Source organism: Cheilinus undulatus, linkage group 14 (genome assembly GCF_018320785.1).
Source record: "Cheilinus undulatus linkage group 14, ASM1832078v1, whole genome shotgun sequence".
Lineage (NCBI taxonomy): Eukaryota > Metazoa > Chordata > Actinopteri > Labriformes > Labridae > Cheilinus > Cheilinus undulatus.
Window position 1 is genome coordinate 32,853,403 of NC_054878.1, and position 16,289 is coordinate 32,869,691.

Genomic DNA, 16,289 nt, shown 5'->3' on the forward strand with positions numbered 1-16,289 from the left:
CACGGTAGGAAACAGAATTCATATTAACTTGAACATTGTTGTTGTTGTTTTAAAGACTGTTTCATGACGCAAATATATAACATCGCCACATTAGGACGGTAATCTCTATTCGGCTTGGATTAACATTTTTTTCTACTTTTATTGTGAAATGGCATTGGCCCGGACCCAACAAGTGAATCCTGAGGGGCCTCGCGGATGAAGTATCGCCTCTGAAGTTAATTGTGTTTTGCTTTCGGAGGGGAATAGCTTTTCCTCTGTTTATTATGAGCACTGGGACGGATTTGCGTCACCGTGCAACTTGCAGGTCGAGATAAAGTTTCACAAATATTGAAAAAGGGAAGTTCTAACAGTCATTATAAAGCGCCCCCCTCCTCTGCTCCGGAAGAAATAAGGATTTCTGGCTGTATCCTAAAATACTAAAACAGCTTCTATTTTTGGGGAGGGCAAATCTAGCAGGAATATCCGCTCATTTAACACGAATCACGGCCCATCAAAAACAGGATGACAGGAGCTAATAGAGGCTCTCCTGAGCTGATTACACTTCATTATTTTATATAACCACATCACCTGTTTTTTCAGCTTTTTAAACTAAGTGGCTGTTTTCGTTTTCATACCATCAGATCAAAGAAGACTCTTCTGGAAATGCTAAATCTTCTGTGCGTTATTTTCACATAACACATCGAAATTAACGCGAGAGTTCATGGGTCTGATAATGTTTATGGCGGTTCTCTTTAAGTGATCAATCCATCATCTCAGGATCAAAATTGCTCCAGAGTCAAGTGTGTGTGTTTGAGTTTTGCGTGTGTGTGCTCATCATCCTCCTCAGGGCGTGATGAGAGCGAATGAAAAACATCCATTGGCTCAGAGAGCGACCAATCAGTGTCAGCAGAGGAACTTGTGAGAGGAGCAGCACAGTTTGGATATCAGAGTTGAGAGAGCGATTTTGGCACAAAGAGGACACTCTGTCTGTTTCTCAGAGACTATCTCGAACTTCTTTTCTTCGTATACATGTCTGTGCGCTTTAACTCTCAGCTGAGGATCAAGAAGTCGCACTAGAGGCAGCGGGGATGTACACGGCCGGGCTCAACCCGTTTTACGCATCAAACTTCAGCCTGTGGTCTGCGTACTGCGCGGGGGGCTTCGCTGTGGACTCCGTGAAGAAACCGTCGTTTTGCATCGCGGACATTTTGCAAGCTGGAGATGCGGAGAACATCCCGGGATCCTCTGCTCTCATGGTGCACATGGGACACCACCACAACCACCACCCTCACCGGCAGCAGCAGCAGGGTCACTCCGGCAGCTCTCCTCTGCGCCCAAATCCAGTCGCTCCAGAGGCGTCAGCTTACGGCGCGAGGGGGAATCCGGCTTCCCCTTACCACAGACATGGACTACAGCTGACATCAGTGTCCAGGACTGCTTTTAACTCCCAGCAGGGACCCCCGCCTTCCAGCAAAGACCTCAAATTTGGAATTGATCGGATATTGTCGACGGATTTTGACGCAAAAGGCAAAGAAAAGTCGTCCTTAAGAGGTGAGAAAACACTTAAATACACCCTGAACATCCAGAAAGTTAGTGGGGTTTTTAGGGGAGATTCATTCAAACAGGTGTGGCCTGGGTGTTTTTAATGTCAGATTAAGACAAACAAAATCTAAACTTTTGACTATTATACTGCTTTTGCTTTAGTACAACACTGATCCAATGATTGTGTTGCACTATTCAGTGCTGCACACATTAGACTGCATGCACAGCATTATTTAGCCAGTGAGTAGCAGATAAAAACCCTGACAGAGCCAACTTACATGAAATTAAAGAGCTCTATGGGGAAATCCTCACCTATTTTGCCCCCAACCACAAAGATTAAAGGTCAGGATGAGCCACAATCAGCAGCCATGCAGCTGGAAGCCACCCTTGAACCCAAGGCTGGCTTTTTTTTTTCATATGAAGGTCTCTGTAGAACCGTAACTAAACCCCCCTCCCTATCTCTTGCTCCGTGACAGATCTCACATCCATCGTTAGCTCGAACCGTCAGTCAGGCCTCCACCTCCCCGTTCAGCCTCCGTCCAGCCAGTACTTCTCCTCCATGGAGGCCGCCGGGATGAGCGACGCGTCCTCCATGCTGAGCTCTCTAAGCGGCGGCTGCAGCGGCAGGCAAACAGGCCAGCATCAGTTTCAGGACTCCTTCCCAGGTAGAGACACCAGCTGTAGGCCTGGATCAGGACAGTTAAACTGGGCCCTCAGTAGATCCACCTGCAGCCAATGTACCTCTGCTTTCTCTTCCTTCTTTTGTCTTTTTTTTTTCCTGAGTGTGTTTTAACCTCATGTTCTCATCTTGTTGTCTTTCAGGTCCATACGCCGTCCTCACCAAAGACACCATGCCGCAGACGTACAAGAGGAAGAGGTCGTGGTCCAGGGCTGTGTTTTCAAACCTGCAGAGAAAAGGATTAGAGAAGAGGTTTGAGATTCAGAAGTATGTCACCAAGCCGGATAGAAAACAGCTGGCTGCCATGCTCGGGCTCACAGACGCTCAGGTAAGAAGGGCTGATGTGTGAATCACAACTTGCAACTATGATACAGGTTTAGTTTTGGCACAATAATCCCTCATACAATAACATATACAAGGGATCATTTTCTCCAGGTCTTTAAGATAGATTTATTTTCTTTGCAGTGTGCACATTCAAATAATCAGAGAATATTTTAACTGTCACATTTAAATTGTTGATGATGTGTATATGCATGGTCACTCTCTTATTGTTGCATGGTGTAGTGGTGTTGCAATACTGAATGACAGAGTGCAATCATAGGGGGATTAAAAGCATAATGTTTGATAAGGGGCCTACAAAAATGGATTGTGTGTGTTTGTAAGGAATTTATAAGGAAGCCTAAAGTGTTCGTTATTAAAATGGAATGACACATTCCTGAGCTCATGAACCCTTTGTAGTAAACAAGGCACTAAAATAAAGGTTGAAGACTCTTTTAATTTCTGAAAAATACTTTTTTGACAATATATTTTCCTAATTTACTTACCTAGCCTTTAAATGTCAATTTACATTAAATTTAGCTTTTTTTTTCTCCTTGCTTTAAAGAAAAAAAGTCATTTCTGCATTTCTAATCCGGAAATGTAAACTCAACAGCAGCATCCTGCACAATTAAAAAAAAGCTGCAGAGGACATGCTGTTAGTTTGGCCCAGACAAACTAATATAATCAACTAAAATTAAAATGTAGATTTTATATTCTGTGACAGTGGAAACAGTATGTGCGACTGAAGGGGTACAGTTTTTGTGGGGCCCTCATTATAACCCTGCATGCTTGCTCATTTCACTTGATTTGTAAGATAAAGCTTATAGTTAAGAGATCTTAAATCAGTAGAACTGAAGATCCTGACCTGCAGCATCCTGACTGTACGGTGCAATCTGATTGGCCAGGAGATGTCACACCTTGAGAAACAGGAAACAGTTACCGTCACATTATTGCATTAGGTTATCAATAAATACATGAATAAAAACGTGATTATATAATTCTAAAATAATTTAAACTAATGTTAATGTTTCTTTTTTATATATATTTACAGGGATTAACAAATATTTGCACAAAATTATCATTTGTGACCTTGCAAATTGTCAAGCACTTCAATAGGAAATTAGCCTATTTATCAGCCTTTGTTCACTTTTGTGTGTCTTTGAGCTGTGTTATGTGTCTTTTTATTTTTATTATTCAAAAGTAAGGGGGGGAAACTGCTATTTTACCTCATATTTTTAGGCTATTGTCATTGCTACAGTTCAGCCTGAATATTAAAGCACAAACAGGAAATTAAATACAGAGGCTATGCTTACAATATGCAGTCTTTACCTTAGCCTAACTAGCCATTTTACCCCCCTAATTCGAATATATAGCTTGAATAAGAACAACCGTGGCTAGCTTAAAAGAGAGGGCTAAATTACAGAAGGCGTGAACCTTGACAATAACAGCAGCTAACACATTAACACCTAGCAAACAACGCTCACATTAAAGCCTGACAGCATGGCCTCCATGTGTTCCTCCAGGTAAAGGTGTGGTTTCAGAACAGACGCATGAAGTGGAGACACTCCAAAGAGGCTCAGGCCCAAAAGGACAAAGACAAGGAGCAGACCGACAAAAGCGCCTCCGAGCCCGGCAGCAGGGAGCCCCAGGAGCCCACCGAGTCCGAGTGCGAGTGTGAGAGCGAGGGCAGGAGCGAGTGCGAGTCGGACGAGGCCGCGGAGGACAACTCAGACGGACACTTGGACGTTTCCGAGCTCAATAAAACCAGCGTGATCATGAGCGGGAGTGCACCGGGGAGCAGCGCGGAGGGAGCAGCCACAGTCACAGACACAGCGGCCTCTCAGATACTCATATGAAGGACGATTTATTTCATGAACTTTGGGGTTGAATATTTTGATAGTGAGACTGCAGTGATGCTATAAAGCATCTGTGGCAGCAGTGACATTTCGAGAACACAAATATTTGCAACGCAAACTCAGGCCTGTTTTAAATCTTTGGAAAACAAGCAATTTGATCCCTACGCCACATTATTATGAAAAATAGTCCCTGTTAGTATTCGTTTTTTTTTCATCACAATTCAACACAGTCTCTGTTGAAATAAAACACAGAAAGCCCTTTAAGTTTAAAAACAGGATTTCCCGCCAGCTCACAAGTCTCCTGACGTTCTTTTCCCGTTGCGTGTCCTCGCGTGCGTCACGTTCTTCTCATCTGAAGGAAATGCGGTTGTGAATTTTATTTTGAAGGTTATGAACCACTCGATTTATGTGTCAATGTATTTCATATTTGACAGGATATATAATTGTGGTATTTTGTTAATAAAAATTTGCACTGAAAATATTGTAAATAAAAAGTTTCTTTCTTAAAAATATATTTATATTGTTTTTTGTAATAATCATTTCAATAAAATGTTATGTCATTTGAATTTCCGGTTGCCGTTGCCAATAGGTTTTGTTGTTGTAAATGGACAAAATTTTAGCATTTAAATGTTTCCCTTTTTTCTTTAAAGCTCTTTGGATTTGCTGTAGGCTACCTCCTTTATTCTTTGGAGAAAAATAAAATACACATGTCAAAAAAAAAAAAAAACACTCAGAATTTTAGGGAGTTAGAGCATTTACTTGCCAGAACAAAATGACAAAGTCATTAAACAAAAAATTAGAGGAAAGCAGAACCTTATAAATACTTTGACCCAATATTGTAAATTGTATTTATGTATAAAATAATGTTGATAAAAAGGTAAAATGAGGGGTGCCATTAGCCTATGGTAAAAAGGCACACCTTATGTTAAAAAAGCTGTTATTCTTAAACTGGATGGTCGTGTTCAAGTCAGTCCTGGGGCTCCTTTCCCATGTTATTCCCCACTATCTCTCTCCAGTTTCTGACTCTGCTGTCTTACATAAATAAAGGTGCAAAGGGCCAAAAATATAGCTCTACAAAAGTAAAGTGATCTACAGATGACATCGATTTGCTTTTTGTGGGACAGATTAAAAGCAACAAAAGCTTAAAAATAATGGTTTATAATGAATGAGATTTAAGCAGAGCTTTTTTCTGGCCTTGGGGGGTATTGTAGCTAAGCTTCATTATAAATGTCTTTATCTTTAGTCCAATGATGTTACAAACTGAGAACTAAATTCCTCCAGAGTGTGATGAGGCTCAGAATGTGAGAGTGGAGGGGGGTAATTTATAGTTTGTATACATTCACTGGCTCCAGATAGCCCGGATGAGTATATTTTATGAATCCAGACACAGATACAATCAACATGTCGTCCATTTATAGAGCAGCTCATAACCTGCGTGCACAGAGCAAGTCAGATCTGCTCTGTTTTACTATTATGACTAAAGAGAAAGTCATATTCTGACCTGAGATGACAGCAAGGTGTTGAAATAAAAATTTCCAAACAGCCCTATCATGACGTGTAATCGTGACTGTTAAAAAATGATTAAATGAAAGAAATCTACATTACTGCCACATGTGTGGAACAATTAAACCTTTTTAAAGACATGATGTAATCACTCACTGCCTCCCTTTACATGACTGTTAAACCTGTCAGAGCAATTACACTTACAATAGATCTATAAATCAAAAAAGCTCATCCTCAGGACGACATTTTCTTCTTCACCAGCGGAGCTTTTAAGCTAACTAATTTCTAAACAAAGGTTAAGATTCATCCAACAGTATAGTCATCAGAAAGTTGAACTTAAATGTGCATATAAGTGCTTTTTAAATACAGCTGCAGCCCAGTTGCAACATAAAGATTGTGCAAAGATTGTTTATTAATGTGTGTATGCATAAAGTGTATTTATACATGCAATAAAAAGCTCCAGTGACTTATATTCTGTTTTAAACATTAATTTTGGTTTAATCTGTAAACAATCTGCCACAGCCGTCATGATCTTTGTTGATGGGATAATGAGCTTCATGGAGTTTAGAGCAGCTTTCACTCAACTTTAAATGGTTTACATAAAATAAACAACGATCCAATCTGCACCATACATCCTGCTGACATCAGGGAGGGAAAGGACAGGCAGAAGTCCAACAAAATACTATAGCAAAAACATTTCTGTATTCAAGCTTTGGTTTAAGTCAGTCTGTGCCTACAGAGTAGAAAAAAGTGTGTGAATAATGTAAGTTTAGCTAAAAAAAATCACAAAATCCAAAAATGAAATCTTCTATTCTGGGAGTCATTATTTAAACAGGGAACAACTCCCTGAGAATGACAGAAATATGAGTCACTGATATAGAAATGTATTACAGATTTTAAAAGTATGTATAGCTACAAAAAGTATTTCTCCAATTATTTAAAACTTCTTATTTCTTCTTCAAATTTAGCCTCCAGTGGACAGATGTTGATTAATTACTGTTCTTTAGGCTAGTATATTACAATTTAATGACTTTTTTCCCCAAAATAAGCCAACATGTATACAGTCTGTAAATCTCCCAGGACATGTAAGAGGCATCTGAATGCAGACTTCTACAGTGGGACGTTTTGGGCTTATCTGTTGCAGACCTAGTGCCTCTCCCTAACCCTCATTGTGTTTCCTTAGTTTGTAGTGTGTTATTTTTATTTTATCCCCCAGTAAAATTTTCAGTTTTTATACATAAAATCTGGTGTTGTGAAAAATAGCAGCCTACATAACATCCGACAGCAAGCAGCAATGTACATCACTTCCCATCCCACGGTGGAGGTCGCCCTATAGCAGAGGTCTGCCAGATCCATGCTGACTGTTTGAGGTATCATTTTCAATGTTTTTACACTCAGATTAATTATTTAACTTTAAAACATTTTAGTAAAAATAACTGGCTTTCATTCATTCATGTGTTGCATATGAGGTTTGATAAAAACTGGGGCTGTCAATAGATTAAATTTCTTAATCACAACTAATCTCTGTATTTCTGTAGTCAATGATTAACTGCATCCATTTTATCCCATTCTAAAATTGCACTTTTATTTGTAACCAAAACTGTTTTCATGTCATTTTGGATTTCTACTGTCTCAACCTAAGGGTAACTGACTTTCTGGTTAGATACAGACCTGCTTCTATAGACAGGTGGAAGATTCTAACATGAACTTAACCATAGAAACAGGAACTTGGTACGGATTGTAAAGGAAAAACAAGGTGCAGATGACTTTTGACTTGTCCACTGAGCTGTCGGTGTCTTTTTAAAGTGACATGGGACATTATGGAACAGTGGTGGACTCATATATGACTTACATGCATGACAGTAATTGCAATTTAAAAAAGGAATAGTGCACTAATTGGGGATTAATCACAATTAATGTGATTTATCTTGACAGCTTTAATAAAAACTAAACAATAGTTATTCAAATATGCTTTGAACACTAAATATAAATCTAGTCTGAGTTAAAACAAGTAATATAAAGTAATAATTATAAACCCAATATCTCTCTTAAAAAAGAAAATAATTAATTTATATATATATATATATATATATATATATATATATATATATATATATCATCCCTGTGGTGAGCCAGTATAAGAATTTTATAAATATTCTAACCAGAGATAAACCAAAGCCTCACTCTGCACTTATGATTGATGACAGGGCTTGCTCCATCAAACATATATCCACATGTACAACCTTTGGGATAAAATGTCCAGAATGTCCATTGAAGTTTAAGTAATTAGCTTGAAATACTGGGAAAATTTGCTATGAATTTTTCAGGAATTCTCATGGATTTTTTGGGGCACTTTTCCTGAACATTTCCAAGTATTTTCATGGAAATTTTAGGGACATATTTGTACCCTGAATTCAGGAAATTTGTTTACATGTTTTGGGGAATTTGGAACATTTTCAGTCATTGTCATACAAATGCATTTCATGGGAAATAGTTTTGGAATTTTGGAGAATTTGATTTGATTTTTTGGGGAGTATTTGCTTTGAAGTTTTTGGTATTTTTCACAGAAATCAGGGACATTTATTTGTAAAGCACTGGAAATTTGGGGCAGTGGTGGATTTTCCAAAGAATTTGGATGGAAATTCTAGAATTTGTTTCAATGTTTTGAATTTCTGTCATATTCATAGAATTAAGGGGGATTAATTTTAAGTTTTTAGGAATTTGACAAAATATTTTGGGGGAATTTGCTTTTATTTTTTGGGGAATCTTTAAGAGGCTTTTCAGGAATTTTCATGGGATTTTTGGGGGGAACATTTTTACTGGAATGTATAGGCTTTATGATAAAGTTTCAGTGAAACATTTTGGGAATATTTGAATTTTGGGAAACATTTTTTTGGGACACTATAAAAATGTTTACACATTTTCACAGAAATTAAAAAAATTACTTTGGCATTTTAGGGAATTTGCGTGGATTTTGCAGAGGACCTACTGATCTCAGAATAAGTAGAAGAATCTAAAAATGTGTTCCAAACAAAAGCTCAGGTCTCAGGAGGTTATGGGGGGAAACCCTAACTTGAGGGCCACATACAGAAAAAATACAAGGATTAATGGGCTGCTTTGATATATTTCATCTGTAGTAGTCCGTGAGAACAGCCCACTGAAGGTTAGTTATTGAATAAACTTAAATGGATTTCTATTGGCTGACCAGACACACAGCCAACCATTGTTATGGATTCTGGGGGACCATGCCTGCCCTGGTGGTTCCTGGCTACCGCTAGATCGGCCTCCAGCCAACAATGCTTCAGCAGCAGAGCGAGGAGACGCTGAAGCCTCATCTCCACATTCAGATATGAAACAAGAGTGAACTGCATGAAGCTGCCATAGGAGTGTTGCTCTTGAAGATCCTTAGAGCCATACACTTTGTAAATCGGATCTTGAAACGAAGAAGAAAGCAGAGCCAGTGGTGGACTAAGCAATTCTGGGGCCCAAGGCAAGTCCAAACATGGGACCCTTCTCATCCCTAAACCTTTTGCTGTCCAAGCAAAATGCACTTTACTGCCCATTCACATGAAAGTCCTGTCATTTGTTATCATTATTTAACTCACTTTTCTAGCAGGTTCTCTGACCGGCTACAAGGTGATGACGGACCCCTGTCTTCCATCTAGCGGTGACACTAGTTATTCATGAAAACTGGTACTCCAAAGTTATTTTAGGGTATATGAATTCTTATCATGACAGGATTAGAAAATAACAAGTAAAAATCTATGTTTAAGTTAACATCAGTTAATGTACACAAAGATTCTGCTGCTTTAAAAAAAAAAATCAATTTCAGCAAAAATTTCAAGTTAATGCACTGCTGAACTTTAAAGCTAATCATTTTCCAACGCCTCAGCAAAAACATGTGTACTTCACTCAGTAGCTAGCATTGAGCTAAAGACGCCAAATAGACTACATTCACACTGCAGTTAAAAGTGACCTCAGTCTCATTTTTTTTCTGACAGTGTGAACAGCGCAAGTCACATCGAATCTGACCTGCTCAAATCAGAGTCAGGCCACTTTCATTTGTGGATCTAAATCAGATACATATCTGATCTTTTGAAAGTCGACTGCAGTGTAGACAGCCAAACAAACAAACAAACAAACAAAAAAAAAAAAACAGATCTGAGAAAAGATCAGAATTGTACAATAAGGCCTGCAGTGAACATAGCTTTATTGGAAACTTACAGCAGTAGTGCATGAATACCTGACCTTAAATTTATAACACTCAGTGTGACTATGAACCATGTGGTTTTATCCTTTTAAGTTCAGTCTCATTTGATTGCCATACCTAGGAGTTAAAATGTTGTAATATTAAGAGAGCTAACTTATAGGGAGGGGTATTTTTGTGTAGGACAGGGGTCATGAACTACATTTGTACAAGGGCCAGATTTTGTCTTGACAGATGCTTTGGAGGCTAGACTTTTAAATTAACTAAATGTATGTAAGCATATTTCTGTATGAGTATATGCATTTTTATTTCAAAATGTAAGTCATTTTATAAGACATTAACCGTGAGATCAGTCCCTTTCAACTGTACTGCAGCCTGCCACAAGGGGGCGATTGCAATATTTTGGAAACATATTTCTATGGCTGCCATGTTGTCTAACACTGGGTTTGAATTTCTAGGTATTTTAATGACTACCCCACAAAGGGTCAAAGTGATGTTTACAATTGTTAAATGTCAAATTAAAATGCTGTTTGATAAAATAAAATATATATTGTAAAATCTGGAGTATTTCTGAATAGATACATTTGTTTTAAATAGCATTAACAACACTGTGATATAAATCCACCTCAATACACAAAAGCACATCTTAGTTATAGCAGTTCATTCTAACACTGCAGTGTTGGTACTTTAGTAAAATATGAGTACTTCTTCAAACACTAGTGCAAATGTAGTAAATAAGACTGACACACTATATCAGTTTTTCATGAATATATCATTTAAATCAACAAAATGAGAAATCAACAACTGTAAATTACAGTGTTGAAGTATTCTCATTTGACTTGTTTGATATATTTAAAAAAATCTAATTTGAAAAAAAAGTCTAAATAATAGATAAATTACACATAACAATGACAGCAGCAAGGAAACACACTGGCTTCAAAGTCAAAGTCAAAGTGGAAAGTAAGTTGTGGAGTAAATGTGCAAAGCTTCTTTCAAGCACTACTTAGAATGATTCAGCTTCCATCCTTTCTCCTATTAACACCTCTACTGGTGCTTTTCTAACGTGTCCTATCTCAGTGAGGAAACTCAAAGCCCTGCGGTGTTTTCTGTCACGTTAGCAGAAACATCATAGTGAGTGACCCAAAAAGCCGGACCACCGCAGACTCCCTCCACTACAGGGTCCACTTTTCCTCTCCTCCGGAAAGACGGCCGACCCCCAGAGAGCTGCAGCTTTTCCGCTTTAGCTTAGCATCTTGAATTTCACTTTGGCTGTACAGTAAACCTGCTGCTGCTGAGATATTTTAACCTTAAAGTACGGCACAGTTTCTCCTAAACAGACTTAATGAAGTAGATTACACTCCTCTGAATCCTTGCTCTCATTCCTGCTGGATAAGAAGCGTCAGAGTTATGATTCTTGTTTCCATGGACGGCGGTAAAAGCCCCGGGCACTTTATCACCTCAATATTAACTGTTAAACGCTCACATATTAAATGTCTGGGTGGGTTGAGTCGCAAATTATGCCTGAAAATGACATAAATTAGGTTAGTATTTGCAAATGTACAATAACAATAACAATCCAAACGCTTAACATAACACTGAGAGGCCTTGATTTGTGAACTGTCCTCAGGACTTTTATGAGCAGGATAGGAGAAAGTCCATCTGGCCTGTATTTAATGTCAGCCTTCCCCCTCCATTAAAAGCTGTCCTATACGTCCCTCCTGGCAACCTGGGACAGGGCAACCCATAAAACAAACCATCCTGCAGATTTGGCCTAAAAATTTAACGCTTTGAAAGAGTAACTGTGCAAAACAAATCACCTCAGAGGAGGGGGGTTTCTGTCTGCAGCCATTTGAGGGATTAACAGGACTAAAAGCTGTAACGTCTCCACCGCTTTGAGGTATTATCTGTGAGGGTGTTTGATCGGCTGATGGAGATTTCTGCATCAGAGGAGGCCTGAGACTCTGTGGCCCTGCCAGAGTAAAGGGAGGCGAAGACGCAACGACATAACTCAACAAGTTCTTGAGAAAGTGCAGCTGATGACCACAGAGGGCAGAAAAGATGGAGGTTTTGCTACGTAACTCAGCTTCTTCCTCATTTGGCAGATTATGATGATGATAATGCTAGTGCTTGTGATGGTGAGGATGATGCTGTGAAGTTTGAAGACTATGAAGGCAGAAAAAGAGGAAGTAAACAGGTCCTTTACTGAGGACTGAGATCAATAACAGGGTTCAGAAAAACACCAAAAGAAGAAATACCCCCTCATGTGAAAAATACACAAGCAGCATAAAAGGCCTCAGCAAATAAAACTACAATACTAAATACTAACTAAAATGTTTCAAAATTTATTTTTGCAGCTTATTTCTATATGCAAATATGTGTAAGGCTTTATAGTGTTGCATCTATAGTGACTCAAAATAGTAAAATGCTGGCACTACAACACTACAACATTCAAACGTTTACTTGAGAGGTATTATGAGCACTTTGATCAAAATTATCATTATTACTTTAAAAATGGAGGTATATTGCCTTTAGCTCTTTCATCAGGTGTAAATCAGTTGGATAGAGGCTGTTTAAAAGAATCAAAATACAATAATTGGAGGTTAAATCAAACATTTGCTTCATTTATATGGTTTAATTACATTTACCAGTACTTTCTTTTGCATTTAGAGATGAAAATCCCTGATGGCCAAAAATATTAATTCTTGTTAATCTCAGAATAATTATGACAATCGCAATTAATCTCACTTTTGCTGCATTTTGAAATTCCACTATTTTGCTGTTTACGTTTTTTTAATGGTTTTTATTTTAATTTGGATTTAAATGAGTGTAACTCTTCCTGTCATAAACCTGCTTTTATTCATGAATTTTATTTTTTTATATATTTTAATATATATTTATGAATTATATACTGACATGCTGGTTGTGCCACCTGCCATTTACAACTTACTGCAATTAAACAGACAAATACTTTGACACATGTTGCTACATTTTATTCTTTTTAGAAAGTGGATATGTATATATATAATTTTTTTTTTAACTGAATGGAAGTTTTCAGCTAAAATAAAACATCTGTTTTCCCTTGGTTGTACCACCTGACACAGAAAGTACTCAAGTACCCCCACTTATCCCGTCGGGGGTCGAGGGGGGGCTGGAGCTTATCCCAGCTGTCATTGACTGGTCGCCAGTTAATTGCAGGGCTGACACATAGAGACAGACAACCAGGCATGCTCACATTCACACCTACGGCCAATTTAGAGGGCTCAATTAACCCAAGGAGCATATCTTTGGTGGCTGGAGTACCCACGCATGAACAGGGAGAACATGCAAACTCAGCAAAGAAAGGCCCCGACCAGGAAGGGAACCAGGAACACTCTTGCTGTGAGGCAACAGCGCTAACCCCTGCTCCACCACGCATCCCTATGCAAAATTGTAATTAATACATTTTTTATGCTAAAAGATGAAATTAATTAAATAATTCAAATATACTGAAAATGTGTTCAGAAAAAGTAGGTGATATGTGCCATAAACTGATTCAATAAAATATTTATACATAACAAATAGATAAAAGAAAATAAGTTTAAAATTCAACTGTGTAAAAGCATCACCCATAAAATTAATTTTTATTATATATTATAATATATCAGAAAATCAAGTACCCTGGGTGTATCTAAAAACGACTTAAAAGTAGCTGGCTGATGTATAAATTATAAATGTATAAATTTGCATGTACACAAAGACATGTAGCCTAATATGTTTAATCTAATTCTAATTTAAATTAAAATGTGAATATTGCAAAGTGTTTAAGTTAAAACAATAATTGGGTAAACAGATGAATGTTGGATTTAACTAGATCTCTAAAATTTCATGATATTATTTGATACTTTTAAATTTTGTAACTTTTTTGTTGCTCTTAATGAGCTACTTTGCTGTTGTTTGTTTTGCTTTTTTATGTTTATCTTTGTAATGTTTAAAAGCATACTCCGTATCATCTAGGATTATCTATCATCTTATGTGTTGTTTGCTGGGACTTCAGTAGGAGTGGTGAGGTAGGGATGAAATTGTATGTATGTTTTACTTCAATTTATATTGTATGTACTATTTGTATGTAAACTATTTCATGTTCTGTGTTCTAGACCCCTGGAAGAGTAGCTGCAGCCATGTACCATTGCTAATGGGGATCCCAATAACAATAAAACAATATTGCTGAAGAAAAAGTCAAGAATTAGAGGTTGTTTTACCATGAATAAAATCATTTATTTTTTAGTTCTGCCACTTTAAGATGTACAAAGAATCTAAATGTTTATAAAAAATTACTTGTGTGAGTAACTAATCTGATAATCATGAAAAACCTAAATATATTGTAAACATCTATTTTACAAAAAGAAAAAAGAAATCAGTCAAATCTTTACCTCTGAAATTTACCTGGAATTTTACTGATGTTTAGTTAAATTTCTGAGAGGTTGGGTTGAGGTTTATAAGATTGTTGGTAACACTGAGGAAAAACAACTTCACGCCAGTTGGAGATTTGATGACTGTGGCCGGTCATTATGTTTGCGATGAAGCGGACTAATTCTCTTTTCTGCCCACCAGTATGTTCTTTTCCACTCTGTAGTTATTTATCCTATTACCAGGCATGTACTGGGACAAAACTTCATCCTGGGAATTTGTCATGGAGAGGCCCGAGTATTACAGTGTAGGCTTAGCTCTCGACACCAAATATTTGTACAGAAAATAATATAAAATAACATGAAATTTAAAGCATGAAAATTAAAGCACTTTGCACATTAAGCTACATATTATATCAACACTTAGTACTATTTAATCCTTAGCAGCTCCTATTTGTTTCATTTTCTCAGTTTTCACTGGTTCAAATTTCACAACCATGTTCCTCCTGACCTTTCTAGTAGCCACTCTGCCTCTGCCGAACACAAGCAACACTGACATAAAGGCAAAAGCATCACTGTAGCATTGGACATTACTGCTTCATCCACCATCTTGGATGTCTGAAACACTATGACAGGGATTTTCTAGACATTTATAAGCATGCATGTGTGAAAAAGGTTGTTGCATTAGTTCCGTATTTACTTATCATTTTTAAATGGTATTTATAATACAGTTGGGCTTATGGTATTTTGGAGTGTAACATACAACAGGAAGAGTAAAGATGGCAATAGGACTGCAGGTATTTAAAATGATGAGTAAATTATTTCCACTCAATATTTTAATGAAATAAAGTAGCAGGGGATGGGGGATGTCCATAGTATTGTAAGTATTCAAAGATAGCTCTAAAGCAGAGGTGTCAAACTCAAGGCCCAGGAGCCAAATCTGGCCCCTGGTACAGTTACACCCGGCCCACCAGATCCTATCATATTTTTATTATAACTGGCCCACTTTGAGGTCTGCAGATTTCCTCCAGTTTAAAAATGTAAACTTAACCATGATGATTTAAAATATACTTGTTAAGTCATAAAAATGAATAAAAGTTAAAATAATTAGATTACAAGCCAGGAATGTTGTAAAATACATTTATGTTTTCATTTTGTATTCTTAATTTTGCATCTCACGGTTATGACACAGTTATGGGCTGGACATTTTATTTCATATGTTGACCTTTTAAATTCACATTTATGAATTTTATCTGATAATTTGACCTTTAGATCCTCAATTTTAAATCTTGAAATAATATTTTGACCTTTTAAACCCATGATTATGATTTTTTCCCTCACATTTTGACTTTTTCAGCTCGCTACTTTGACTTTTATCTCATAATTTGACTTTTCAGATCCTCAAGTTTAAATTTTAAGTAATATTTTGACCTTTAAAACTAAAAATGTAAATGTTTTTCTCATGCTTTGACATTTTAAAACAATGACTTTGAATTTATCTCATATTTTGACTGTTAAGAATCATGATTTCAACTTTCTATCAAACATTTTCTTGTTTACAAACATTATTTTGACTTTTAATGCCAAGTTTTGGACCTTTTGAGCTAATAAGTTCGAATTTTTAACTCAGATTCTAAGCCTTTAAACTTATCGTTTTGACCTTTTCAATCTTAAAATGATTTACCATCAGTTGCAAAGGTTTTTTTCCCCCTTATGATTTATTGTTGGTGAAAATGAGGTTGTCAGTTTATGGTTAAATGTGGACCATGCTCGGCCCTCGGGTTGGACCCAAATCTAGAATTCGGCCCCTGCTGTGATTA

The 16,289-nt window shown here is 37.2% G+C and overlaps 1 protein-coding gene and 1 long non-coding RNA gene across 3 annotated transcripts; one reads left to right on the forward strand and one right to left on the reverse strand.

Moving 5' to 3' along the window:
• The first annotated feature begins 827 nt into the window (after window positions 1-827).
• On the forward strand, window positions 828-4,886 carry hlx1 (H2.0-like homeo box 1 (Drosophila)). Of its 2 annotated transcripts, XM_041806205.1 has the most exons (4): window positions 855-1,530; window positions 1,998-2,186; window positions 2,344-2,528; window positions 4,042-4,886. In XM_041806205.1, exons 1-4 carry the CDS (start codon window positions 1,068-1,070, stop codon window positions 4,372-4,374), a joined length of 1,170 nt encoding a protein of 389 aa, XP_041662139.1. In that variant the 5' UTR covers window positions 855-1,067; the 3' UTR covers window positions 4,375-4,886. The 2 variants fall into 2 exon arrangements, with proteins under 2 accessions (XP_041662140.1, XP_041662139.1); XM_041806206.1 differs by lacking the exon at window positions 1,998-2,186 and having other exon boundaries at window positions 828-1,530.
• Window positions 2,341-4,096, reverse strand: LOC121521978. Its single transcript, XR_005992909.1, has 3 exons — window positions 4,003-4,096; window positions 3,384-3,435; window positions 2,341-2,426 (listed from the first exon to the last, which is right to left on the reverse strand). It is a non-coding gene; the product is annotated as an uncharacterized LOC121521978 (long non-coding RNA).
• Window positions 4,887-16,289: the final 11,403 nt, after the last annotated feature.